This window comes from Meleagris gallopavo, chromosome 21 (genome assembly GCF_905368555.1).
Source record: "Meleagris gallopavo chromosome 21, MGAL_WU_HG_1.1, whole genome shotgun sequence".
In the NCBI taxonomy this organism is placed as follows: Eukaryota; Metazoa; Chordata; class Aves; order Galliformes; family Phasianidae; genus Meleagris; species Meleagris gallopavo.
Window position 1 is genome coordinate 7,657,568 of NC_139424.1, and position 27,906 is coordinate 7,685,473.

Below are 27,906 nucleotides of genomic sequence, written 5' to 3' on the forward strand. Positions count from 1 at the left end.
TGCAGTTTCTGTCCCATTCTTGCTCTTGTGCAGAGCTGCACCAGCGAGAGAAAGGCAACCAGCTTGCTTGCTTTGTTTGGTGCTTGAGGTATAGATACTGAAGGAAAATAGTGAGCCCTGCTTTCAGCCTGGCTGTGTGGATTTTCTGTCCCTGCACTGGGAAACGTTACCTGAAACTGGAGCTAACAGAGACCCTTTCATCAGCAGAGCTTTACCAGGATGCTGGCTACGATGGAGCGCATGTGCCTACAGAGACACCGAAAGGAACCCTTTGGCTTACAGTTATTACCTCATTCACAGCACTATAAAATGCTCTGCCGAATGCAAAGATTAGATTCTGAATTCAAGATCACTTCCAAGTACAAATTAAAATCATTCTGCTTTGTTATACAGCAAGTCTTCCGCGGAGGCTTCTGAAGCCATTTCCACTTGGAGCAAGGCTGCAGTCAGGCTTTGTTGCTTCAAGCACATACCATTTACCCCACTATTAGGTAACTGAATATGCAGCATTTATTGTGCCTGGTTTCTGCCAGCCTGCAGAGGGGAAAAAAAAATGCAAATGCCAATGTTTCTCAAAGTTAAAAGTACATGAAACACGTCCTTGTTATCAGGCCTTTGGTTTTCCCCTTTGATCAGCCGTCAGAAACTATCTACACTTGTGCTCTGTGACTGTACAGCTTCACAGCACACTCTCTGCCACTGACAGGTGGTAATAGAAAGGGTGAGAGACCGAGCCCTGCGGCAGGCGTCCCTTCCTCTGATAACGTCCAAAGTACCGGGTGATAACCGTTAGTAAACACTCGGGCAGCCGGTTAATCCATACATCAGCAAAGAGGGGTAGATAATTTTGAACTCTAATGGCACGGACAAAAGCACAAGGGCTGGCATCCAGGGATTTATATAGGCTGCAATGGTGACTTCTGGCTCCTGAATTTCATCAGCGCGCACAGCTTTGATTTATCTCCCTGCCTGGCTGCAGAGTAGATTCCTGGCACTAGAAAACCATCAACACTGAAATGGACCTCTACAAAATGGGACCGTGGCTCTCGTGCGATACACGCACTTGAACTCTGGATGATTCCCAGTTTGAACTGAGAGGAGGAATGACCAAATATTTCAACTTTTAATGAGTCTTTGGATTTATAAGGTTACTTCAGTCTCCTAATTTGTTTAAAGGCAAGGGTTCTTGAAGCTTGTTTGAGAAAATGCAGCGAGTAGGTTAAGTAATTTCTATTATGTCTGAGTCTCTGCAACTTTTCCACGTTGTCAGCTATCCTTGCTGCAGGAGGAAATGCAAAATTTGGTCTTTTTTGAGGCCTCCTTTTTCAAGTCATCCTTCATAGGGATTTGTGAGACCCCAAGACCCTGCTCTGCTCATACCTCAGAAGCCTGCTGATTGTGGGTGTTCTCCATAAGGCTATTCATGTGCCCACCTGCCTATCGGGGGCTTCTAACTCTGCTCCCCACACCCAGCAGGGCAGTGATGAGCTCACACTGCTGTGCCAGAAACACCGATGAGAAATCTCTTCTCTGCTGGGGTCTGCTCTTATTTTGAAAGTGAGAAATGGGAGCATTTCTGCTCCTATAAGCAGACATATGAATAATAAGGCAAATGGCTTTTGAAGCTCTGCCAAGCTGACTGCATATGTGTACAAGGAGAAACTTCGTAGAGTGCCGGTCTGTGGTTCCAGAGATACTTGAGTGAGAGCAAAGGAGACAAGTGTAGCGTTACCTCTGCAATCAGGGCCAGGAGCTGCCAAAACTTCTTAGCAACAACGTGTGAGGTGCAAGTGTTAATGTAGATGCAGGTTGGAGGGATTAACTGCACAGAAAGCTTTCTGTGAAAAACCGAAAGGCTGCTGACTCTCGGGTTTTTATCTTCCCTCCCTTTGCACTCCCTTTCCGTGTTACGAGCACAGGTCTGGCAGCATCATTCCCATCTGGGTGTCCTGTGACAATTCCCCAACTGCTGTGGGAGAAAGGGACTTTGCTCAGAGCAGGCAGGTCCCACACAGCATCAAGCACCGCCTCCGTGCCCTTCCTATATATATAAAAAAAAAACAACAAAAAAATCTGTTTTGGGAAAAACGAGACTGATTAGGATGGTTCTTCCTGTTCTTCCTGCTGCTGCACCAACAGTCGGCAGATGTATCAGAGAGGAATCATTTTTATCATTTTGATTCACCCTGGGTATTTTTACACCTTGGGAAATTCTCCTGCCAAGTGCCTGAAACCGCAGACGGGCCGGTTACTCCCCAGAGCCTCTGGGTGCTTTGTCCTACATACATCACTACCACCAGCACAAGGGCTAATGGTATTAAACTTAAACTGATAGTGGCTAACCCTATCTTTGCTATTTATTAAATTGTAATCTCTCTCTGGCTGCCTCGCTCTCCCTTTGTCAGTCCCAGCATCTCAGCTGATAACGTATCAAATTTCTCATCGTCGGCCAGAGGGAAGTGTACAAATCAGTCCCAGGGCAGCGTCCCTCTCCCCAAATCCCACTGCCTGCAGACCTGGGATTACAAAGGCTGAAGGGAGGCAGGTGGCTACAGGTACGTCCCCGACCAACTGCTGAAACCCTACAGCCAGCCATGGGTGCAACGACCCCGCTGTGTGACACCTGGCCTTTCTGCTGTCCCCAAAACTGGCAAACGATGGTGGAGCGAGTTCCACCTACAAGCAGCAATTTGTGCAGAAACAACTCAAAGCAAATCAGGTGCTACTGTAGTCAAGCAGCTACTTGTGAAATCCTGGTGAAACCTCACTGAAAAAAAAATGTCACCGACTAAACGTGTGTGAGTGCTTCACCCCACGGCCTGGTGCTTTCAGGCTGGCAGGATGTTTCCTTCTCTCTTATTTACTAAGGGTGAAATCGGGTGGAAATGAAGAGCATCGGCTGCTCTGTGCCATGCCCCCCTGCCTCCCAGACCCACTGCACTACAAACACAAACCAATGTCAAACCAAACCAAAGGGAACAAGCAGAAACCCTGGCTTAAACATTTAGGTTGAAAGTGCTGTGTTGCAATCCTGGCGTGTTTAGCTTTCCCTTGCCCCAAATACTCCCAGCTGATCCTGCTCCATGCACAAAACTTTCCCATTAAAACCCATTTCCTCCCAGTACCAATCTCCCACCTGTGTCCTCCCACTGATGTCGGCCTCCCAGCAGAGCTGCCCTGAATGCTGCAGTGCAGGATTGGGCCCTGCATCCTTCTGCCCAACATGCCTCACGTTGTCCTAATGGCAGAGGCTCTGCCATCACTCATACCAAATTACCTTGCTTAGAAGCACAGGATTTGTCTTTCACATTGCAATTGTTTCAAGGCTTTTAATAGAAAAGGAAAATAAATTCTACAGAAGGAAAGAAAAACACCCCAGCCTTGGAAGCATCCCTTTGTTTCACAGCTAGCCTTAGCGACAGAGGCTGAGAAAACCAGGTTATTTTCTCCTCTGAAAAATCTAGTGCTAAAAAGTATTTTTACAAAAGATTTTAATGCCTCTAGTATGTTATTTTTCTAAGTCAAAACAGCCAAGCTAAATCTTTCACCATAGCGCTTTAATTCGAAAGCCAGGGGAAATTTTTTTCATTAAACCTCTGGACGGCTTTGTTTAAAGTATGAAATCAAGTAGCTCCATTTCCTGTCTTCTGAGGAACAGTAAATCAAAAAGAGAACGTTCTCCAAAAATACAGTAATGGTTCTATTAAAGAGCTTGACAGTTTTGAGCCTCATCTTGCATATTGCAACATAGGTGTGAGCAAAAATAACTGAGTAAACAGCAAAGGAAACTATCTGTCCATTTTAAGCAATGGAAGATGCATCCAAGAAGATGAGGCTGGGTGCTGCTGTGCTGGACATGGAGGAGCAGAGGGGATGCACTGAGCTGCCCAGCACCGCCTCAGCTGCGAGCGAGAGCCCTACGGGATGTTAGGAACCACGCATGGAAATTCCTTGCCCAGAGCAGTGAGTCAAATTATAACAGCCCATTTAAATATGAGTGGCTGAACTTTCCTACAGGGTTTGCCAACTTGCTTCCATGCCACGAGTTTGTTACTGCAGGGGGGAATGCCACGGAGCACTGCCTGGAAGCTGCACAGATCCCCTCCCTGGCTGCGGTGGGAAGGGATGCTCCAACCTGCAGTGCCCTGTACTGATCTCTGCTGGGCAGGGCACGTCCTGGCTGGCAAACTGCAACAACTCAGTCATGTCTGGCTGTGAACTGAGGTGTGTGTGCTGACCGCTTCCCCTGGACACGACGGCAGAAGCAAGAGCCTTTGCGAGGAACTCTATTTCCCTACCACTGTCCCTCCCACTGTTTTTTTCAGCACCGCTCACTTCTGCCATGAACAGAGCATTATTCACCAGCTCTGTCTCCTGCAAAGGCATTCGCTTACGGAGCCTTCTGCTGGGTGCCCGATATCACGGGCAGTGAACATTCGAATCCCACTGGACTGGGATGAGCGATGCTGCGAGGCTCCCGCGTGCCTTCTGGGTGCACAGCAGCTTGCAAACAAAAACTCCTCTTATTCCTCTGACACTGGTTCTAAATGGGTTCCAAGCAAAGGCGCAGCGTTGGGACGAGGAGCTGGCAGTGCATCACAGTGTCCAGGTCTGCGTGGCGAAAGCTTTGGACTGCCTCACCTTCCTCCTCCTCCTGCCCAGCTCCTTCCTTCTGCACAAAGGGTTAACCCTGGGCTCAGGGTGAGTGTTTTGGGCCCAGGAATGGGGCCAGTGATCACAGCCACAGTGAAGGCTTTCGAACGGAGGGAAGAGCCTGTGATTTTCAGAGCTGGAACAGTGAGATATTTTTATAAATACATAAATCTTTTCAAGGAAAAACAAATATTAGGGAAAGAATGTAAACATTATTGTAAAATGCATAATAAAATGTCTGCTGTTTGTTAATTTTGCTCCTTATTATCCAGTCTATCTCTGCCTCCGATGTTGAAACATTTGCCTTATTTTTTTTTTTTTTTAAACTCCTTTATTCATTTAAAAATAGTTTCCTGCATGTTATATGAATAAGCAAAACCTAAGGTCCTAAATCCAGGAGAACTTTGAAGTATGAAACCCACGGTCTATGGGAACTATGTTTTCATTAATCAAAGTAGATGTTTCTAAAGCCATCAGATTTATCATGACTGGATTTCAGATGTGAAACCCAATATACACACAGACATACACTGCTTGTCCTTTTGGATTAGCTCTGACCTTTTACTCTCCTTTCTGAAGGATCTGCCTTTCCTCAGAGCAAGGCTGCCCCGCGTTACCATCAGCCAAAGGAGCCTTGACGGAGGACGCGTCCAACTTCCAGCTCTGCGTCTGGTCTAAGGTCAGAACAGAAATGATTAAGTGCATTTGCTACAGCTGCCTTTGCCTCGGACGCTCCCTGAAATTTGCTCCATGCCAGCCCGGTGGGATCGAGGGACCTGCGTGTCATCACTGCACTGACCCCAAGCACCCATGTAGCACCGCAGCTCTGACCCCAAGCACACACGTGGCACCACAGCACTGACCTGAAGCACCCATGTGGCACCGCTGCACTGAACCCAAGTGCCACAGCCAAGCTCAGACTCCCCACATTGGTGGAAGGACAAGGCGAAGAGCCATGGCAGGATGTGATGCCCCTCCAATGCAGGAGGATACCATTTTAAGAACAAAATATCCCTCTCATAATAAAATAAATTATCAGGGAAAATATTATTTTCCTCTGGAATAGCAAGATTCTTGCCTATTTTAACTCTTTACAGCTTTGGAACATCAGAATGCCTGGAAAATATCCAGAATGCTACAAGCAGTGCCAAGCTGCCCCTAGAGACGAGCGTGTCTCTAACCCAACGCTCATGGGGCATCCCATAGCCGGGTGGCTCTGCATGGGGCTGTGGGTATGGGGTGGCTGTGGGCCGTGCCCTGCACGCCAGGCACTCCACCTGGTGCTCCTGCAACCTCCAGCTCTGGAAATTTCATTAAAAAAGGATTCACAAGAGATCTGCGGCACTTTTTAGTTTCAGCGGAGTTGGAAGTGTTTTCTTGTGGTATTCACATACTTACAATTCTCAGTCCCAGTTAAAATTAGAAAATCCAGCGACTTTTTTTCTCCTGGTGAAATTTCCCACTCTCACAGACTCAGGACTTAGTTAAGCTTACAGCAAGTGGATGGCTGAGATTTGCAACAGTGCCTCAGAAATTTACCTGCACAATGAGCTCCATTACATCTCAACGAAGGCATTTTTAGCCTCTATTTCACTTTGCTTCTCACCTGAATAAAACCTGCAGTTTTACAATGCTCCAGTCTCTACTCCATTGGTAAAAACTGTAAGACACAGGGAGGATCCATCTGTGATACACAGGTATGATCCTTATTGGCTTCCCATCCACAGGACAAGGCAATTCCCAACTTTGTGTGGCAGTCTGCAGCCCTGCCCTGCCCCAGTGCCCTCATCTCACAAGGCAGAAATTGCCCAATTCCACTGGAGGGACTTGAGGTATCTACTGCTACTTCTTCTACGAAAACAGCAAGACTTATGCTGCTTGCTATCAACCTTGTGGCACATGCAAACACACACATGTACACATGTACACGTGACACAGACTACGAAGGGCCCATGTCTGCCCATGTGTAAGGAAAGGCCTGGCAACTCATTGGGGTTTTCCGGATAACCAAGATCTTATGTTACACTTTGAGACACAAGTGAGGATTTGTCATATTGCTTGAGAATTAGTGGTAACTGTCTGAGCCAGGGAATTTAATTCTGATTGTTTCGTTTGAATTAAAAAAATCTTAGTGTTGAAAAAACATTGGAACTGTGCTATATACTAATATATCACTCACTCTGTAACAGGAGAATCTTTTTTTGTGTGTAATAGAAACAGAGAATGTAATGCTTGGAAAGGCCAACTCCATCTGGGCTGCAGTGATGCACTGGGCCAGTTGCTGCCCAGGAGCACAGCACAGCACACCCAGCCCTGCACACCCAGCCCTGCACCCCGCTGTTAGCAAGCACTGAGCACTTGTGGTTTCCAGCCTCTTTGCAGAAACCACTGTATCTGAGTCTTTTGTAGTAGGGGCTTCCATGTCAGTAATGCAGTTCCCTGCCAGACACCCATGATTGAGGAGAAATACCATTCTTCTGATGCTTTCTGCAGCAAATCTCCCTGTGTTAACATTCAGTGTATTAGAATTGCATCTAATACCAGGTGTGCAGCCTGCTGTAACCACAGCTTCCCTGCTCATATTCTGCAATACTTCACAAACGGCAGGAGATGGATCCTGATACTGAACTGGAGTGACAGAGATGCCCGTGTTCAGGGCTGATGTAAGAGCACAGTGCTGCCAACATCAAAACTGCTTTGGAAACTCACTCTTGCTACTGAGCTACGGAGAGCAGTGAATGGAGGCGAACATACAAACATACCCACAGCCAAATCCTACGAGCTATGAGCACTGAAACAAGGGAGCTGTGATGCTCACAAGCAGAGAGAGATGGAAGACTGAGGTGCAGCCCCCAGGGCAGCGGGCAGGTCAGTGCCCTGCATAGGTCATGCCAGACGGAGTTGGAAGGGGCCGTGCAGTGCTGAGCAGACACCCCCACCCAGCTCTGGGCGATCTGGAAGTGGCCCAATCCAAGTCTGTATGTTCCTCCAAGAACATTAAGAAAATGTGTTTCTTTAAGGACTAGAAGGAAATGTGAAATTTTATGTTTAGAAAATAATAAAAATTCGAAAAACATTCAACTTGTTTCCATGTAAGCCTTCCAAGTCAGGATAGATAAATTTTTTTGGCCTGATTCTGACTTCATTAAAAGCGCGTGCCAAGCTGCACGAGCTATCTTAGCTCCAACAAGAACTGGACCTACAAAGCACTGAAATCTCTGGTCGCAAGCCAGCTTAAGTATATACTTCATTTTTAGCAAGCAAACGGCCACAGCGACTTGAATGATCGTATATATATATGCTGAAGGTTATGGGTGTGCTCAAATGTGCTCTGGAGCAGGGCCAGAGCGCGCGGCGGCTCTCAGCAGCGGGGCTGCATCCCCACTGATGGCTGCAGGATGGAGGGACCCCGTCCATGCGGCCCGACGGCTGCTCCGAACACGCTCCGGAGGTTCTGCCCTTGTCACTTGTGTTATCCATCAGAGCTCTGCTGGCTGCATAAGGCAGAGTGACACCGCAAGGTGAGATGATGGAGTGAAAAAATTATTGCGGCTGGCGTGTCCTAGCCTACAGCTTTCGGTCACTTAACTCATCGCGCTCTCATCCTCAGACACGGCAGAATGCAGAGGGCAGGAGGTTCACCCTCCCACGTCTCCTGTTTGCGCTCGGCGATTTGCAGCAACAGCTCCAACCCAGGGAGGACTGAGGCGAGGATGGCTTGCTGCTCTTGGAAGGAGAGAAAGTGGGTACATAACCCCGGCAAAAGCAAAAGAACCAAGTGGAAGAGGAAGGTCTGGGCATTCATGTTGCGCTGTTAACTCATGAAATGCAGCGCACTCTAACTCTGAAGCATGACAAATGGGTTTTTATAGTCAACGTTCTTATTTCTTCCTTCAGGAAAAGCCATTTTGGAGCACTGACAGCAAGGGCATGCTTTGCTGTGATTTATGGAGCAGTGTAACCTATAACGTAATTTGGGATTGACCATTCAACCAGAAGCCACCGAAAGCCCAAAGGAATCAGGGATACAGCGAGAGACAAAAGAGGAACCTCAGCATCTGCACCACCTAACCTCGATGCCCCAGACCCCTCCCTGATCCCACAGGCCCTGTCCCTGCACAGTGCTGGGAAGAACCACTCAAGCTTTCCCCTCCAAGCTCCTCTGGGATCAGCAAAGCTCTCCCAGGAGGGCTGATGCAGCCACCGAGCTCTGCAGACCTTCACAGCATTTAAACCCAGCGATAAAGCTGCTCTCTGTCTCACAAAGTCCCTTTGCTGAGCAGGAAAGCCATCCAACCTCACAGGAACCCAAAGCTCCATCAGGTACCTTAAGTCCTCATGCAATCCCTAAATCCCCCTGCAAACTCTCCTTGCCTGCTGGAAATAGCTCGAGATGATCATCGTCACACTGCTGGACACGGCGAGACAGAGTCAGAGTGCTGCAGCCTGCCATGCTGGTGGGCAATAAATATTCTACTGAAATCATAACTCGAGCATATTTTAAAGGATAAACCGGCTAGTAATAACTAGGAATCAAAAGAGAAGATTCTGATTTTTATGCCAGAAAGCTAACAAAAATCTTCAGTGCGTTATAAACAAGTATCTATCATTATAAACTAAGTTCAGCATGTAAAAATCCAAAGATGGAGTTTATTGTCTTTAATGGCTGAGAAATGACAAGTGTGTTTGGTTGAAAAGGAATTTAGAGAGAAGTAGTTCTGTACAAGAACCAAAATCCATCTTAAAAAAAAAAAAAAATCACTGCTGACAGCTTTACAGTAGAATTAAGCCTCTCTGAACTCTCAGAAGTGGGGCTAATCGTGAGGTTCTGGGGAACTCAACACAGAACAGAGATCTGACTATTAGGGGGATCCTCGGGCTCACGTGGGAGCTGCTCACATGCCCTCATGGGAGGGAACTCACTCCTGAGATGGCCAAGGAGAGCTCAGAGGTTTGGCAATGGCTGATGGAGACCTGAGAGCAACGCAGTGCTTCTGGCATCGGGCTGCCTACATCCAGGCACGGTGCTTCCTGCAGTGGGCAAGCTGAATGGTGGAAGCTGTCCAAGGGGAATCTCTCAGAAACCCTGGACAGCAGCAAAAAATGTGACAAAAAACTTGCCAAATGTTTTAGTGTGCTGCTGAAAGATCAAGGTGGAAAAAGCCTCTGCTCTGGAAGCCCTGGAACAAAGACAGACTTTCCTGGAACGGAGCACATAGCTGTTCAAACATAAGCCAGCCATCAAGCAGTGAAGCAAAGACACAACAATCACCATTTCACAGACTGAGAGAAAAAGGAAAAGGGGGAAATGAAGTAAAATCTTTGCCAATGCCAAGTACAATCATCTCTCTGTGTGCAAACATATTTAAATCGAGGGAAAGAGAGGAAAAAAAGTGGGACATTAAACGAAAAACTACTTCTAAGTGCAACAAGTGAACACATTGGAAAAACGCATCCTGGGAGAAGCAGCTTTTCCTATGCACACCAGCACGACGAGGTACCTTCGATCATTAAAAAGGTCAACAGAGGCACAAGTGGTTTCCACAGTGCAGCAGAGAAGCGATGCTGGGGAGCGCTCCAACGCGAGGAGATGGCGGCGCGGCTCTGCTGCCTGTCTGCCGTGTTTATGGATGTTCCTGCTAGCCCAGGCACGGTTTGGGAACATGGATCATAACACTGCTTTTATACCCTATAAAAGCACACTGTGAAGTGATGAGAAATGCGGATTGCTGAGTTGGGCCAGGCGAGTCCGTTATGAAGTAGGAGCATACTTTTCCGTGAGGCATTTTACAATGCAAAGAGTAATTCTTTTCTTGCTGTGAAAAAAAAAAAAAAAAAAAAAAAAAAAAAAAAAAATTGGGACCCCTCCAGAGCATGTGTTTCACAAATCTCCAAAAAGTGGAAAACAAGATTCCTAGAGGAGAAGGGCAGGAGGTGCAGTGAGAGCAGTGGCTGGGGCTGGCCTCCCGCATCCAGGGCAGACAGGGACTCCGCTCCCTGAGCTGCTCACCTGCTGTCTGAGCCTGGGGTGGGACAGGGGCACGCACTGGAAGCCAGTTACCTCCCTGCGATCCTTCCAGATTTTGTTTAGATGCAACTAAAACAGGAAGTGAGATTAGGGATGTTTCAGACCACCTGCATTTTCTGCTTCCTCAACTCTTGAGCTGCCTTCTCGTTCCAAGGTGGGGAATTAGCATCTCAGCACCTCCAACCCCTGACCTCTGTACCTCCACGAAATCAAACACTGGCTAATTTTCATCTAGTTGGACACTGTTTGAAAACAACAGAGGAAGTGGGATCTATCCTAACTTTCTGTGAAATACTCATGCTGGAGAGCTGCCTGCTGTGCTGGAAGCGGCTTCCCAGGGCTCAGCACTGCCAGAGCACAAGGAGAGCCGGCCTGCAATGACAGCCTGCCAGGTGCGCATCTCCACGTTCCTCATGGCAACTCTGAAAGCAGCACTACATCTGCACTGTATCATTACAGGTGTATGTCAGGTGGGACAAGAGAAAGCACCACCTGAAGAGGTTGCACCAGTTCCTCCTCCTGCCTTTGTTTCTCCATCTGTACAAAGGACGTAGGACAATACAGCTCCCTGCCTCTGTTTTTTTCCTGAAGAAATTGCTGGGAATGGTCTGAGATCTCAGTAGCAAGTCAGCACAGATCACTGCTCATAGGAGACCTCCTGCAGCTAACAATATGACTTTGGAACACCTTGAAAATCCAAACCAGATGAGTGCTGTGCCCATCTACATCAAAAAGCTGCTGTTTTTCCAGCCATCCTGTTGTTAGGTCAGAAAGCCTTCACTTCTGCAGGCATCAAAAGTTTTAGAGAGATTTAGAGAAACCATGCTAATACTCATAGCAGTGAAGATAAACAGCCTAAGCCGAACTGGAAATCTCACTGTTCATAAAGAATGAAATTCACCTCCGTGCTGAGAACAGGCACAAGGCCAATATACCATTTAAGATCCATTTTCAGGGCTTAGTATGACTTAAGTGGTGTGCAGAGCCTGGGCTAGCCTTCGGCACGGAAGGGGATTTTACCCATAATGAATGAGAGAGAGCCAACAGCACAACTGCCTGCAGGACCTCTGACAGGCTGCAGGAGCCCCATAATCCAATCGACTCGTAACCACCGAGTCCACCTACCCCTCTCCTAAAAATAATGGGTCCAAGACAAAGGAAGTGGAAATCAGATGCCTGTGGTGACTTGCAGAGAGCCAAGGACCTTATAAGATATCCAGTACTTATACCTACACTTAATTAGGAGTGAAACTGCAGACATGAGACCTCAACATGTGGTATTCACATGTGGGCTCAAAAATGCTGTCAAAGAGAGTTTTCTTCTGGTTAAAACGCTGAGGATATGATGCAGAGAGAAGGCCCAGAGACAGCTGACAGACAGCCCCAGCTGTCTACAGGGCCACGTCGTGCTCTGCCAGCCCTACCGTGGGTTGCTGTGGCTCCCAGGGCAGATGCCAGGCTCTGCCCGCGCACCCTGTGCAAGTCAGGCCACTGCCGAGAGGTCCCAGGATGTCTTTTGCAAGCACTGATCAAGCAGCTAAACCTAAACAAGGAGAAATCTGAAATTCAGATGTTAGTGTCAAAACTAATCGGAAACAGGACGCAGTTATAATGCGCATACAGTGGTCCAAACTCTGTACTCAGTTACAATGCAGTGAGTCCAACATGAGTGCAGGGAAAATGCATTCTGTTGCACATTAATGGGGAATTTTGTCTCGTAGACTTAAAAATAAACTTGTAACCTTTTCTGACCCTATGTAAAATCCCAGCAAGATTTTCTCCAGGTATGGGCCGAGGACAGAACTGCTTGTTATCCCAATATGATTTGAGCTCAGAGATGCCCACAGCAAAGCAGGGGTCTCCTGGTGAAATCCCATTCCACCAAAGCCGATGGGAGCTGTGTCAAGGTGATCAGCGAGGGCAGGATTTCACACCACAGATTGTGAAGGGGCACCATTTGCTAAAGAGAAGCATAAATTAAAACACAAATGCACTTCTAAGCCTATTTTAAACAGATTTTGAAGAAGGTCTGAAACTTAATTAATTGAGTGCAAATATCTGGATGTCATCTTTACACCATTTATGAACAATTCATCACAACTCGTGTTTCCATGGCACTGCAGTGAGTTGGACTAGCTCTCCATGCACAAAACCAGAGACATCTGCAAATCGGATTTAAAATCTTTTTTTTTTTTTTCTAAGAAAAAAAAAAACCAACAAAATGATTAAAAGTTGAAGAAACACTTCCATATGGGAGAATCTTACCCCAACAGGTCACCACAAAGACACTTCAAACACAATAAAACAGGAAGCGCTAAAAAAAGCATAGCAGCTCACAAAAACCCCCACAACCTATTCCACAGAAAAAAATATATGTCACCCTGGGTAGCTCTGCACAGTTCAGAAAAACCATTTGGCAGAGTAATGTGTCTTTAATCTGCCCAATTTGCTTATTATAGTAAAGGGTTAGAGGAATTTTCAAGCAGTGGCCAAAAATACTACAATGATATCCTCCTCTTGAAAAGTAAACTTACTTAAAGTGAATTAATTTCTCCGACTTGAATATTTCAAAGCTGAAAGTGCCCCCAGCAAACAAAAAGAAAGCTGCTGTTGGTGAAGCACTGCTTGCTTGTTCCAGCCCAGGACCCCAATCGTTTCCCCGAGTCCAGCTGCACCCATCTATGCACCAACCTGCTGAGTGGTTGGGTGTGTGGGCCATGGAGACCGGGATGATGGTTAAGAGGAGATGGATATCAGCTAAGTAAAGCACATCTGGAGACACACGCTCTGCTTTTTGTCTGCCTTCATACAAACGGGGCACAACACGATTTTAGTTAATGTTATTACTGCCCTTGTCAGCTCCTCTGATCTGAGTCTTTGCTCATTTGAAGCCTAACCGTTCGCAAGAGTGCAATGCCAAAATTTCAGGTTACCTACAGTCAGAAATCAGCACATGCGAGCAACTTCCAAACAGCTGTGCTGTGGATGGGAAGCACTGATCTGGGGCTCTCCTCCCAGATGCTGGTGCTATAGAGATGCCCAGAGAAGGCTGACAGAGATAATAATAGGGAAGTGACAGAAATCAAGGCTGCCGGCTCTTGATATTTAATATCCATGACTTAAAAGACAGAAAGGTGCAAAAAGCTTAATAGTATTTGTAGCTGAAATTAAAACTTTAAAAGAAACTTATACAGAGCAGTAATGTATGCAATGACATCTGGGACTGTAATCAGCAAACTGCTTTCAAGAGCTGCCAAAGCAAACAGCCAAATAACAAATCCACTTTACAGATCATCAATCTGGTCGGGCACTTGCCAAGGTAAATAGTACAAGGCTGAAGTTTGCTTTGCAAACCAGTGAGCTGGGAGTTCAGCACGGCCCGCTTCCAGGACGGCAATGCTGGGGCAGGGTCCTCCTAGGTTTGTGTCCAGGAAAGTTCAACAATTCAATATCTAGCCAGCAACCAGGGTGCAATGGGAGATGAAATATAACCAATGTTAGGGATTAAAAGAAATACAGGAGGTTCAGGTTGTGTTCGTAACTCACTTAAAGGCGACAGCTACTCACGGTGGTACAAGTCAAACTCAGATAATGCAGAGTTTATTGTAACACTGCTCTGCAGATTGGGCAGCAGCATTTCATGGGAACTCCAAACTCAAGACTGAAAAAAATTAGTAGGAAATGAACCTTCTTTTATTTTCAAATGAGATAAAATCTGGCTCCAACTACCATACTTTACATTTTAGGGAAGAGGATATAAAACATCAAACAGTGATTTTTTTTTTTTTTCATTATGAATGCAAGAAAGATAATTTATGGCGGCTGCAAAACATTTATTTAAGAAGTAAAGCCTTCATGTTCTGTATACAATTTATAGGGTTGTAAAAGAAAGAAGTGGAACAACTGCAGCCATAACATGTGCATTTATGAATAATAATTGTAAGCTTGTTTTGTTAAAAACAACTGCTTCAGAGTTCATTCTTCAGTTGCCTGGGAAGGCACAGAATCATTCAGGTTGGAAAAGACCTCTAAGACCATCGAAGTCCTCAAATGCGACCTCGGATTTGTTTTACGTTACGTTCTTGGCTCAAAGAAAAGGGAAGTTTGGTAGAAAATCACCAGGCAGTGCATGTCAGGAGCTGAACACAGTGATTGCAGGATGCATGTGTGATGTTTTTCAACCAGGGAGCGACAGCATACTCCTACTGGAAGTTGCTTCAGCTCTGACTTTGAGCACAAATATTTGATGTTCACGGCAGCTGTGCAGTGTTGCAACACGGACACAGGGCTGCCTGTTGCATGCAGCTTCTCATCGCCTCACCTCGCTGCTAGGCAGGAATGAACCACTTCCCTCACTGCAACCAAACCCCCTTGCCTAAGCGCTGTGTTGATAAACATAACCCAAATGTGATGAAACTGGCCCAGTATTTACTGCAAGAAAGGTGACTATTAGCGCAGCTGGAAGGTGGCACAGGGCTACCACACATGGGTGCAGGCAATTAAATGCACAGTTGTCCTCTTTTTTTTTTCTTTTTTCTTTTTTGCTTCTTTGTCCTTTATTCTGGAGGACAAAATGCAGCAGTGCTGGGCACTGCACTGCTCAGGAGGTGTTGCACAGGCGCTCTGCCTGCACTCGGCCACAACACCCAGAGCAGCAGCAGTCTGCTCCGCGCCCGCGCTCTGATCAGCATCACCTGTTTTTCAGTTACGCCAAGTTCCTCAAACAGTTACTCTAACTTTTTAGCTAATCAAAGCACGATGAAGCATGGGAACAATTTAGGACTGCAGTTTGAAATAAGTAAGTGGATCCCCCACAGGCACAAAAAAATCCTGATGACGAATTGCTCATGCTAATCAAGAGATCCTGCCTTTGCATTGTGTCGTGTCTCAAGAACGTACATACAGCAGGGCCAAGTTCCCACTGGGAATGTATGGCATGGGCAGCTCTGAAGGTCTCAGCTCTCCATGTCAGATATAGCACTCACCCTATTCACCCCACACCCCAATCCCCACCACTTCCCTTGGTGAGATGCAGGACTGTACTCACGGGGCTATTTGCTACTTCTGGTGAGCTCCCTTCTACTTCTGTTCCAGTGAAAAGCAACAGCATCTGGTATCACAATGTAAACAGATAGGACTGCCCCAAACACGGAGCTTTCAGAGGCTTGGCAGGATTGCTGCTCTGCGCTGCGAGGAGCTGCCGGTGGCCAAATATACTGATAAAAAGGATGTGTAACTCCTCAACACTACCCATGATGGAAACAACTGCAGTTCTCACTGGAGGTCAGGACGCACATGAAAACAAGCCTACATGTGTAGCAGATTACAACAAACACATGGCCAAGATGGACTTGACAGATCAAATGTTGGAATCATATGATGACACATGGAAAAGTGGAGTTTTGCAGGGGAAAAAAGCAACTGAGAGCCCATATGTTCAATTAGCAAGATACAAAGCTTTTGTTGTATACCAAAAATAGCAAAGAAAAGTCTCTTGTCATTTTTGGATATCCAGATGTGTTTCATTTCCAGCTTCATATCTCAGTGTGTGGACCTGCCTGAAGTTGAAAGAGAGGAAAGTGTGGCAATGGCTGAAGGGTGCAATTACATCAAAACTCTTCCTTCCAAAGAGGGGTGATTACGCTGCCCACACCTTGCGCTGCACTGCCAGCACATGGAGCCATCGTTGGGTTTTTATGGACCCACTCAGAGCAAGGACAGCATCAGAGTGGGGCTGTTATCCTTAAGTATCGTTCCCCCTCGCAGTAAGACCTGCCTCTGTAACTGGTTACTTTGAAGTACCTCGCTTTTTCAATGGACTGTAAGGGAATTGGGATTTTTCTCTCCTGAGCACACTTGCAATGGGCAGAAGTGGACGCCAACTCACGAGCACCACACCAGCTACCTGGCCAGAGTCCATATAAAGAGAACACCCGTCTATAACCAATAAACACGAGTTACTTAGGTAGCACTCAAACAAAACCAGATACTCTCATCTACTGCAGATTTCCCTTTTCTCATATTATCCTTTCACTGTTTATGAACTTAAGTTATGTTCAAACCAGGAACATTTGCTGGAGATGTGACTTCCTGGAGGAAGCCTCAGGTGTGCTGCCCGAGCCTGGCAGGATTTTGGTCCAGCAGCCTCTAAGGAACCAGATGTGAAGCTGCCCAGGGCAGAAGGGCTCAGGGTGAGATCCGGCTCGGGCTGACGGCTCCATCTCGCAGCACACACCCCACAGGCAGCAATGTGTTTTCCCCAAGTGTGGCTGTGGGGCAGTATTATTATCTCTCATTCCCAAATGGAAAAACTGAAGCAGGCAGAGATTAGGTTACGTGCCCAGGATCACCCAAGAAGCCTGTGGCTGTGTGGGGATCAGACCCTCGGCTGGCCGGTGCTTGCCCAGTTCCCAACCACACCACCATCCTTCCTGAATGCTTTTATGTAGTTATATTTATCTTTATGTAGGGTCATCTTGGCTCCCGTTATGAAAAGCACATATGGTTTACAGTCCTCAAATTGCCTGTGTAAGGGTTAAATATTCAAATATAATATTGTTCCTGGCATTTATGGAAAAGTTTCTCGGTGCCAATTCCAAAATCCCATGGCTTCTCTGATGCTGCTGCTCTGTATCACAGATAGTTATAAACGGGCTTGTCACTTCCCTATCTGTGAGTAGATAAAACTGAAGCACTTTATCCAAAGATTTAAAATTAGTCTAAATGATGAGAACGCAGCTGCATGTTTGCATTTGCTAATGCTCTCATTTGAATTTTTTGATCACAGAACTGTTATCAGAGTTACAGGAAGAAGGAAAACCAGCGAATGCTCCTGCAGTGACCTATGCATGTCCAGCATAATCCTACGAGCTCAAGTTCCTCGTGTTAGAGTGCCTTTGTCGTAAATTCTCAAATCATAAAACCCCTGCGGGACTGCAGCGAACAGCTGTAGTACACAAAAGGTTAATCAAAAAATAAATGACACTAACAACCACCAAATGTAAACAAGCACCTCTTACCACCATAATCTCATTGGCACTACTGCAAAAATTATTACTAAAAGAACCACAAACGGCAAAGCCACCAGCATGGATCTGTACTTAGCGATCTATTCTAGGCATTGCCTCCACCTGGGAGTGTGGTTAAATGTTTTATTCCTGATTCAGCTAAACCAGAAATGCTGTGCTTTGTCTCGCAGTCCTGTTGGGCCATCCCAACCACTTGAGAAACCTCGGTGTACCCCAAGCAAGCAGCAGCAGGCATGGTGGCGAAGGGATGCCTGAATCCACCACTGTTTCTACTCTCCATTGAGTGTGTGAGCAACTTAGTTCTCCTCATGTTGTATGGCGTGTTGTACTGCTGTGTGTAAAGCCCAGAAAGAAAAAGGAAGATTTATTATCACTGTCTATCTTCCAGGTTAGTAATGACTGACAGACTTTATGTTTGTATCTGATTTTTGTTTCCAACCAATGTAATGCATAAAGAAAGAAGAGGAGCAAGTAATACGCCTTGCACTCAGAAAGCAGCAGACAAGCAAACACACACCGGGTTGCTGTTGCCAGGATCACGTGCTACAATGTGGGATCTGCCCAGCAGGTGCCAGGAGCAGTGAGCTCCCTGCTCCCAAAGCTGCCCAGCAAAGCTCCTTGTCCCTGCACTGCAGACAGCACTGCTTCCCACCGGGTAACAAAGCGCAGGCCCTGGGGAGGTCTCATTACATGTCATCATCTTTTTCAATTCCTTTAAAAAAGATGCGTAAGGAAGGATATCAGCAGGCATTGTTTGGAGGGCTACTGATAACCCTACCACATATGAAGAAACGCCTGGTGTTTCCACCTAATCTGTACCATGTGCAGGACCAAGATACCATGTTGTTTCTGCAAATGTTCAATTAATTATTTTGGAATAGATCGGCCACAAGATCCATCCAGCCAAAACAACACGGAGAAAACACATTCCACAGACTGAAGGCAGTTGGACAAAACCTTCCTGCACTCGTTCAACATCGTGTCAGACAGTCAGCAGGCACCGTACTTTTAAAAGATCTGTTTACTCCATCATTACTAATATTCAAGATACATTTAAAGTAAATAGGTTAGGAAAGCATTTGATCTCATTGCTATGTAGTGCAGAATCCTGGTAGACTAAATTTCCTGGTACAGTGAACTATTCTTAGATTCCTTGAAATCCCGACTTGTTCTCAGCTACTCCAGTGATAGCACAAGTGCTGCTCTGGCAAGACCAAATCACTGTCATGAGCAAAGAATCAGCACAATTTACTTAATAACCTCATCGTGACTATGGCTCTAATTCAGCAGAGGTTCGGGAGCTGATTAAGACCATGCTTTGCTGAATTCATGAGCTAAAGCCTAAGCCAACGTCGCTCTTTGGGATGTGAGCTCCTGCCCACTGCCACAGGCTGCTGTCTGCCCAGCAGTGAGTGCCCGCTGAGCTGTTTGCATGGCTGGGTCTTTGAGTAAAAACCCTGCAAAGCTGCTGGGGTTTAGTGGTAGCAGCAGGAGCATCCGCTCTGGCACCAGAGCCAGTCTGAAAGATTCTCCACGCCATGAGCTTCCCAGCCCTTCCCCTGATTGCCATCCCATTGTGACAGCTCACCACACGGTTCTGCTCATACATGTGTTAAGGAAACGCGTTCCACTTGATGACTGAAACAATGCAAGAAAGGGAAAAAAAAAACCCAAACCCACAAACACCAAAAGCTTCCAGCAGCAGAGGGGAAATGAACTGTGGGGTTGAAAGGAGAAGGCAGGGTCAGGGAAGGGCTGGGAGCCTCTTAAACTGGCTTTGCTGCAGGATAAGATGCTCATGTAACTACACCCTTATTAGTGTTATTTTTTTAAAGCTGGATCATTTCAGATCTGCTTTAAAAACATGTCATAAATGAGATCTGCTGCAATGGAACAGTAATATGGGACTGCAGCTGGAGCCAGAATGGAGCTGTGCTAATTTAGGCCAGCTGAAGACCTGAGCTTGTATTACCCAAACTGGTGTATTCTCACCAGTCTGAATGGGGACAAGTTCCTAACTGCCCCTTGCACTAGTGTTCCCACAAATGTAATACCTGTCTAAAAGATTAATTTTCTTGGTACTAAAGATTAAACAAAACAAAGAACCCCCCCTCCCACCTTCACTAAAGCTACTGTTTTAATTTAGGGTTTCATTTCAAAACAGCTGGAAAATTTCCAGATCTTCCAAGTTTTGCCCAAAAATAGAAAGTATGTTCTGCAACTGATTTTGAAGATCTGTTTATTTATTTATTTTCTAATTCTACTATTATCACTGTGGCTCTTTAAAAGCATGATGTTTCAAGGTAGCTTTCCCACCAAAACCAGGCAGAGAAGCACTGACAGCAGCAGCTGGGGTGGTTCTGTCCCTGGGGCAGTGGCACAGTGGTCCTGCTGCCACTGGACACGCAGCCTGAGTGCTGCTCCTGTGGTCCTTTGCTACGCATTGACACCTACTGCTTGTTTGTAACGTATGGCCATGACTGAGGAGGAGGGGAGGAGGAATGACACATGCACACACTGTGCTTTTCCTGTAGAAGAGGCACAACCGCAACCCTGCCTCTGCTACAGCACCCGCCGTGCAGCCGTGGGCAGGTCACTTCATCTCCGAAGCTGTTCTACAGCTGTCTCAGCTGCACAGACAGTTAATACATCCTTGCACTGAACAGCATAACTCACTAATGCCTATAAAACAGTTGGTGCTTTCCACATGCAAGTGTTAGGAGGAGGCGGGGTGTTGCTGCTCTTTCAAGGAAATGTTCTGTGGCAATTACATTGTGAGAGACACCCTGGCTCTGCCAAATGACAATATTAGGAAAGTATGTAGACAAAAGCCAAAAGAGAAAACCTTTTTAATTATAATTCTGGCACTTAAGCAACGTCTCCTATTTACAAACCCCAATGCAAGCTACTCATGCTCCCTCCGATGGATGCGCACAGCTGGGGCTGCCCGGCCTGGGGGGCATGTGGGTACAGGTCTGGCACCCTCCTCAGCCATCTGAGTGCATATATCTTACAGAAGGAGAAAAATGCAAAGGAGAGGGCAAAAGAGGACTGAGACTGGGCACCCCTGGAGGATGGTGTGGTCAGGGCCTGGTTGGGCTCCCCACTGGTCTTCTTCTTCATGCAGGCCTGTGATTCTCACCCATCAATGTGACAGCTGGGCATGCAGGCATTATTAGTCTCTTAGTTCTGCAGGGAACAGCACAGGGCCTGCAGGAAAGGCAAAGATATAAACACAGAGGAGAGCCTTGTTGTATCGCTACAACTCTGCCCAGTGCCCAGGCCTGCCCTACTCCCCCCAACATGGCGGCGAGGCCTGCCTGCCTTCACAGGAGCCTTCCTGCCTCACAACACAGTGCTGCTGACACACACTGCATAAATAATTTATTGTGGAGGCAGATTAAAGTTACAAGGCATTAAATCTCACACTTGCAGCTTCTTCTAAGTGCTTAGAGTTGCCAGGCCTAGGGCTTGTTTGAGTAACCCAACAGGAAAAATCCACAGTACTCCCATGGTATGAGTTAAAGTAAGCTACTTTTTATTCCAGTTTGGAAAAGGTTAAGTAAAGCAAACCCTCAGATCTATGCTACGGGACTGAAGGAATAGGTTGCAAGGAGAGGAGGAAACTCAAACATATCCACATGAAAGATGTAGATTCTGACACCAAAGAGACTACCATTTTCTTCTGGTGGCTACATTAGATAAAAACAAACATCAGCTATGGTGAAAAAGATAACAATCCCTACTTCTGCCAACAGGAGCCATCCCTTCCATACCGTTTGACAGAAACCTTTTCATGATACCCACATCACTGGCATTGAGGAGCCTTCTTTGGGACACACTCTTCCGCACCATGTTTCACTATGACATCCCGGAGCATCCTTGTGTTACAGTGCTAGCGTACATCTCTGCCCAGACAGTTTCACAGCCACCACCCACCTCTTTTTTCCTTTAGGCTTTCCCTCTGGAGCAGCTTGCTGCATCCAGAGGTCTCCCTGTATGGACACAGATTTTCAGTCCAAGTTCAGACTCGGACATAACGGTCTGACTGATGTTGAATGCAAATACTCGTCACCAAAGCCATACCATGGGAAGCTGTTTCAGCACTTCTCTTTTGCACTTAATAAGATTTTTTTCTAAACAACCATTATCTGTGAAAAATCAGAAAATGAAGCTATGCATTCTGAGAAACAATTACAGTGGGGAAGGGAGTTGATATTTTCCAAATTCCTTTGATGAAACTCAAAACCAAGACACTTAGGGACTCTATTTCTCACAGCAGCTATTTCTGCTGAGAAGCACCACACAACGAGATCAGCACCTTGAACACAACACACAGAAATGACAATGGAAAATTATAATCTTTTCACAAGTTATGAAAAAGAAGCTGACGTCTCAATTAACTTCTTAATGAAAGTGTCCAAAATACCAACCAACCAAAACCTAACCAAGCCACAGAACGGTCTTCAACTTTCTGTTCCATTCACAGTTGTCATTAGATGGCACTTTTGATTGTGATCTCAGCAGAGATACAAACACGAAGCAAACACACGGATTTTAATCTAAATTCTCCCTTCTAAAAATGGTCTCCACAAGTTTGGGTGAGGGGCAGACCAGACCCCACTCCCTATTCCCCGCACAAACAAAGCCATCCTGCATGCAATGTTATCGATGCCGCACTCTTTCATGAACTCCAAATTCACTTATTTTAATAAAACATGCTACTCGAGCCATCTGACATTTATTATCCTTAAGAAACATAAAATGGAAAAGAAACATCTATGACCAGAAACAACCCCTAAACTCACTTTTATTGCCAAGGATCTGAAATTCTTTTTTTTTTTTTTTTCGCTAATAACAATGCCTCTCTGCTCCACCTTGCCTTCTGCAATATTGCAGGAAATTCCCAGAAAGAAACTCTAATGTGGATTGCAGCTGTGCAGTTTAAAGCCAAACAAACCTGATTTCAGAGGCTCGAGCTGGACTGAACGCTACCTTGACACACTGCAAAGTTGCAAACACTTTCCTGATCGCTCAGAGCGCACTTCTAAGTTAGCAGAGTGAATAAGAGGCGAGAAACGGGGCTGCAGCCCCGCAGCACCCAGGTGATGGTCTGGGTATGGATGTTAAGCCTCACTCAATGTGACAGCTCTGCTTTGAATTTGGGAGCCTGGTGGATGTGGGCTGGCGAGCAGAGGAGCTGTGTCTTTAAGACTGCAACCCTCTGCCTGTGCCCATATATCAACGCTCCATGCTGCGGTGGCTTTTCTGCCTGCTGCTCAAATTTGTCCAATTAGACACAGCCCCACAGGGTGGAATTCAGTGTGAAATGTGTCTACTGATGTCTGCAAATTAACCACCGTAGACACGCTGCTTTAAGGCCTGTAAGTGACAGGCAGAGAAATGCCTGCCCGGGACAAAAGCAGGAGGACTCGCAGCATAAAAGCCCGGATCAGCCTGTTAAGGGATTCCCAGACTCAGCTAGGTAAAGTGTGTTAGCCGCCGCGGCACTTCGCACCTCAAGCTGTGCTGTCTCACACCACTGACCCTTCCATGGCGACATAATTCTCAAGAAGAAGCCAGGATTATCTGTCTAAGAGTCTTACGTGTGTCATGTAAGGTCAGGTGCCAACTGCAATGTAAATTAGTAGTTAAGAGTATTGGTAGCTAGACAGATGCTGGGAGCCTCAATTAGAAAGAAAAGTCAGATTATAAGTAATTAAGAGGTACAAAAAATGCTTCAGAGGCTAAATACCTAAACTGCCTCCACTGTATTTTTTTTAATAAAGCACACATTCCTGAGCTCTTCCAGATTCTGCCTGAAACATCTCTGCAGACTCCCAAGCCGGCTCCATGCAGACAAAAATCCGCGGCACGCTGGTGTCAGAAGGACCAGAAGGAGAATTATGGAAGCAGGGGGCTTTTATTGGGCAGAGTGCAACACAAGTCATAATTTTTGCTTTGCTGCTGTTGGAAAAGGGTGAGCTTTTTAATCTTCTGCCATAAACAGGGCTAACTGCTTTTCAAATACTTGTATAATTTAATAATTTCTGTTTTAAATATTGCTGAGGAGGAAGAATAGCTACTGTATTTCCTTTGAGAAGTGCTGCTTCTGCTGCTGTATCTCCGAGATGCAATAATGCATGCAGATACAATAAGCGTATGCACTTACCGTATCTGGTGAGAACCTGGTGACCTCAAAGCACTCTATAAATATGAATTCCTAAAATAACAGCAGCACAGTATGAAAATACAATCATCGGCCCCACTTCAGAGATGAGCAAACCAGCACAGAGTCTAAAAAGATACACCCAGGGGTAGGGGTGAATTTGTAGACAAGCTAAGAATCCTGCCCAGCAAACAGCTTAGGTGCCTGCTTGCACAAGGGTCTGCTGCGAGGTATGCAATATTTTATTTACATACAGTCCTTAGGAACCCCTTCCTTTAAAGATTTGCCACCAGACACTTAGCCAACTGAGAAGAGCACTTTAAAGATATGCTTGATTTAGAGCCACTGAGATTTAAGAACCATGCTTAAATGCTCTCCTTAGCATGGAAGAAGTTAAGCATATGCTTAAGTATATTATCAAGCTGAGGGCAAGGGATTACTATGGTGAGAAACCAACTGCAGTGACTGTGGCCCAGCAGTGTTTGCAGGCTGGACTCTTACACTGCAGAAAGCGTTAAAACACATGGAAAAGCATACACTTAGGTTACTTATCAGGGTGCTCTGGCTTTGAAGAAGCCACTCAGTGTTTTGAAGTGTTTTTCTTTTTTTTTTGAGGCCAAAAGACTGTAATGGGTTCACAAGATCTCCATGAGACTATGGCAGCACCTGCAAAGGACTAAGGAACACTTATGTCAACAGGGAGCTCAGTGCGAAGGCAAACACTCAAAAATCCTGAGAAAATTCTTCCAAAATAGTTCTGTGTTTCAGATTGTAGTGTTTTCAACGTAACCCATTCAGGGGGGATGCAGTTTAAGCCAGCTTCTTGTTATTCCACAAACCATTCTGTATTTTCATAGCCATAAATCATGGAAGCAATTGACAGTTTCCGGACATTGATTAAATGGCAGCTGATCCCTGAAATTCTATTACTATTATTTGCACAACACCTAACGTTCTCAAATGCTCTTAGGTCCTGGACAGCTGTATAAAAATCCTCTGGCCACAGACTTCACTTATGTTTTATTGCCCAGCAAATGGTTATGAGTAAATAAGCACTAACAGAAGAGGGCTGAACTGCAAACACCACGCAGACATAACCGGAGTGGGGTGAAAAGGAATTGTGTAAAATACTTCATCAACGCCACAGGGATAACTGGATTTTTGATTCTTCCAAATAAAGCACTCCGTGCCCTTTCCACCACAAGGAAGGGCTCTGAACTGTCCCATTATGCCAAAGGGTGTCTAAAGACAGAAGCATCACTCACTGAAATGAATGCATCCTTTTCTGGACTTTTTTTTTTTTTTTTTTTTTCCCCTGTGCTATTCACTTGGTAGAAAGGAAACTCCTCTCCCTGTAGTGAAGTTCTGCAATGTTTTCCCCTCAGCACAACCCCTCAGAGCAAACCTGAAGAAGAAGAACAGGAAAAGCAGTCTGGGGAGTGGGGGTCAGGGGGAGGAGCAGCTGCTGGCGCGGCTGCGGAGCTCCGGCTGCAGGAACAAGAAGCTCTTGGTTATCAGTGGTAACGGAGCTAACTGCAGACTCTGCCTTATGCTCACAAGTTTTGCCATAGGACACGGAGCACAACAAACTTCTTTGTAAATTTGATCACAAGTTGAAGATATATTATCTTATGACGACGAAACCGATCTTATGCAACAAGTAAGAACTGAAAATAGGCAAAGGGAAGACTGGAAATGATTGTTAACACGGAGCTTTGGAAAGGTTTCCTGCATATTTCTGTCACCCTTTTGTCCTTTCAGAAGCTGTGTGGATCGTTATGCCAGGGCTGACTATGTTATCTTATGTACTAAATCCGCCTAGATCTGTAGATGATGTCTTAGGGGGTGAAAAAGATTAATAAGGAATCACTCCAATGGCTTTAGGACAGCTAAGAATCTTAACCCATTTAACCTCCCCTAAAACACACAATCAGATCAGAGGAAGTTGTAGGAAACTCATTTCAAAGACTCTAGGCGACACTTTTTAGGTCAGATTTACAAAGCTCATTAGAATGAAGGTCTGTTACTTTAGATTTTAATACTAAGACATACTAAGAAACCCTCTTGCCCCATTTAGGAAACACACAAAGCAAAGAATGCGAATTTTAAAAAGAAACTTAATCTTAATGCATGTGTTCTGCCACCAAATCTGAGTAAAACCTTCCTAGCTTATGTTCTTAAAGAAAACAGGAGAAAACACATCAAAAAGGGACAACAAATGCAGATTCATTTACAGATTTTTATCCTTTGAAGTAGCACATGGGATGCAAAGAGCACACAATTCAAATTATATTTTGTCTGGAAGAAACAGCATCATATAGATGTACAATTTACTGATTCTTCTTATCACCATCAGCTTCCTAAAAAATTGTTTTACCCAGAGATGCGAGTGCTGAGGAGCTGAAGCTGAGGAAGACATTCATGTCTCCATGTGCTCTGATGGCATGCACTTCCACACCTGAGCTGCGTTCATGTGCTGCTATCAAGAGAGGGAAATGAGTGACAGTGGTTGAGATTTCTGCTCTGTTTTGTGCAGAAAGAACACAAAAACCGAGGGCGAGCACCAGCTGATCTTTGTTATAAGACAGAGCACATTAAGCAGAGAAATTAGGACAGAAAAGTGGAAGAAATACAATAGAAGTATGTCATTTTGCAGTCTAATAAAACTGTACCTATCTAGCCAGATTCTGGTCCAAGGGAAATGGCATACTGAACCTGACATAAAAAGCAAGAGATTATTTAATATCAGAATGACAAGCCATCAAAATTTTGTGGTTAATTAGGAGGAAAAAGTCCTATGTAGAATGAGGAAGATGGCTTGACGAACTTTAGTTTTAATCTTGTGATATCTCCTAATAACAAAAGGCCTCTATGATATATCAAACAAATTTATAAATGTATGATCAATACATTTGACATGTTATTTAATTATGATTCTTCATGACAGAGACAATATGAAAAACTAGTGTCAACATTCTGACAGTGGAATAAATAAATAGATGTAATTATTTCTTATACCGATCCCAGATGAATTGTAATGTATCAGGCCAGGCTGCAGAGCAGAGTTCTAAGGTTTCCTTAATATGATAGAGTTTGATGTAAGGGGTGTCATGTATCCAATATTTTGCTGTTTTATTAGAATAAAAAGCTCTCTGGGGATTGCAAGTTCAAATGGTCACAAGTCTCCCCCTCCACTGCTATTGTGCTTAATGCAAGGATAAGCACTGAAATATGTTTAGAAAAATGCTGGTGCAGCTGTTAAAAGCAAAACATCAGTGCACCCGAAGAAACCCTGAATTCTGGGGTTGCTCACAGTTTACCCCTAGATGCCATTTTTGCCCTCAGCCCTCAGCAAACAGCAGCCCTGGGCTGAGGGCACACGAGGTCCCACTGCCCGGAGCTGGGAGCTGTGCCTGGCACTCCTCCCCTAGCACAGACCAGTTGCAGCGGTGGGTCGGGCTGAACGCAGCCAGCACACTTGTGGCCATTATCATACAGACAGGAAAGAATGCACTATCTGTTTTTTTGGCCGAGAGAAATTATAGTTAACATTTAACATGAGGGAACCGACTTCAAAGGAAAGCCAGCTGGGTTGGAATAATGGGAGATGAAAATGCTAACACCAGCACAAACTTGCAGGTGGTCATATTTGGCTGAAAATAATACATCTGCAGTAGATGAGCCGACTGTGAGGCAGTGCCTGAGACGATCCTGCTGCAGGCTGCAGAGTGGCCAAGCAACTGAGAAAACAGCCCCGTGCTTTGTTACTAGAGAGCTTCAAGGATTTTCTTGGGTTGTTCTTTACTGGAGGTGGACTGGCAAATAAGAAAAACATTCACCGGGCCTCGAGATAAGCAACATTCATCATTTCCATGTGAATCCCTACTAAATGCTGCAGAAGGATGCATTTCCAATGGACCAATCTCAAACGAAATGCGCCCTGCGCAGCCTCACAGCAAAATGCACCTCTGTCCATGCTAAGCTTACTGGAGAATTCACAAACAGCACTCACAAGACTGGGATGAAAG

The 27,906-nt window shown here is 45.5% G+C and overlaps 1 protein-coding gene across 13 annotated transcripts in view; it reads right to left on the reverse strand.

The window, feature by feature from the left end:
- The window catches only part of BCAS3 (BCAS3 microtubule associated cell migration factor), a 301,052-nt gene that overhangs the window by 18,138 nt on the left and 255,008 nt on the right, over positions 1–27,906 (reverse strand). The window contains exon 24 of one of the 13 annotated variants that reach the window (XM_085241074.1): positions 20,674–20,919. The exons of the other annotated variants lie outside the window; for them this stretch is intronic. Coding sequence (XP_085097200.1) covers positions 20,885–20,919 — 35 coding nt within the window. The 3' untranslated portion in view covers positions 20,674–20,884. Of the gene's footprint in view, positions 1–20,673; positions 20,920–27,906 lie in introns of those variants that run through there. 13 annotated transcript variants of the gene reach the window in all.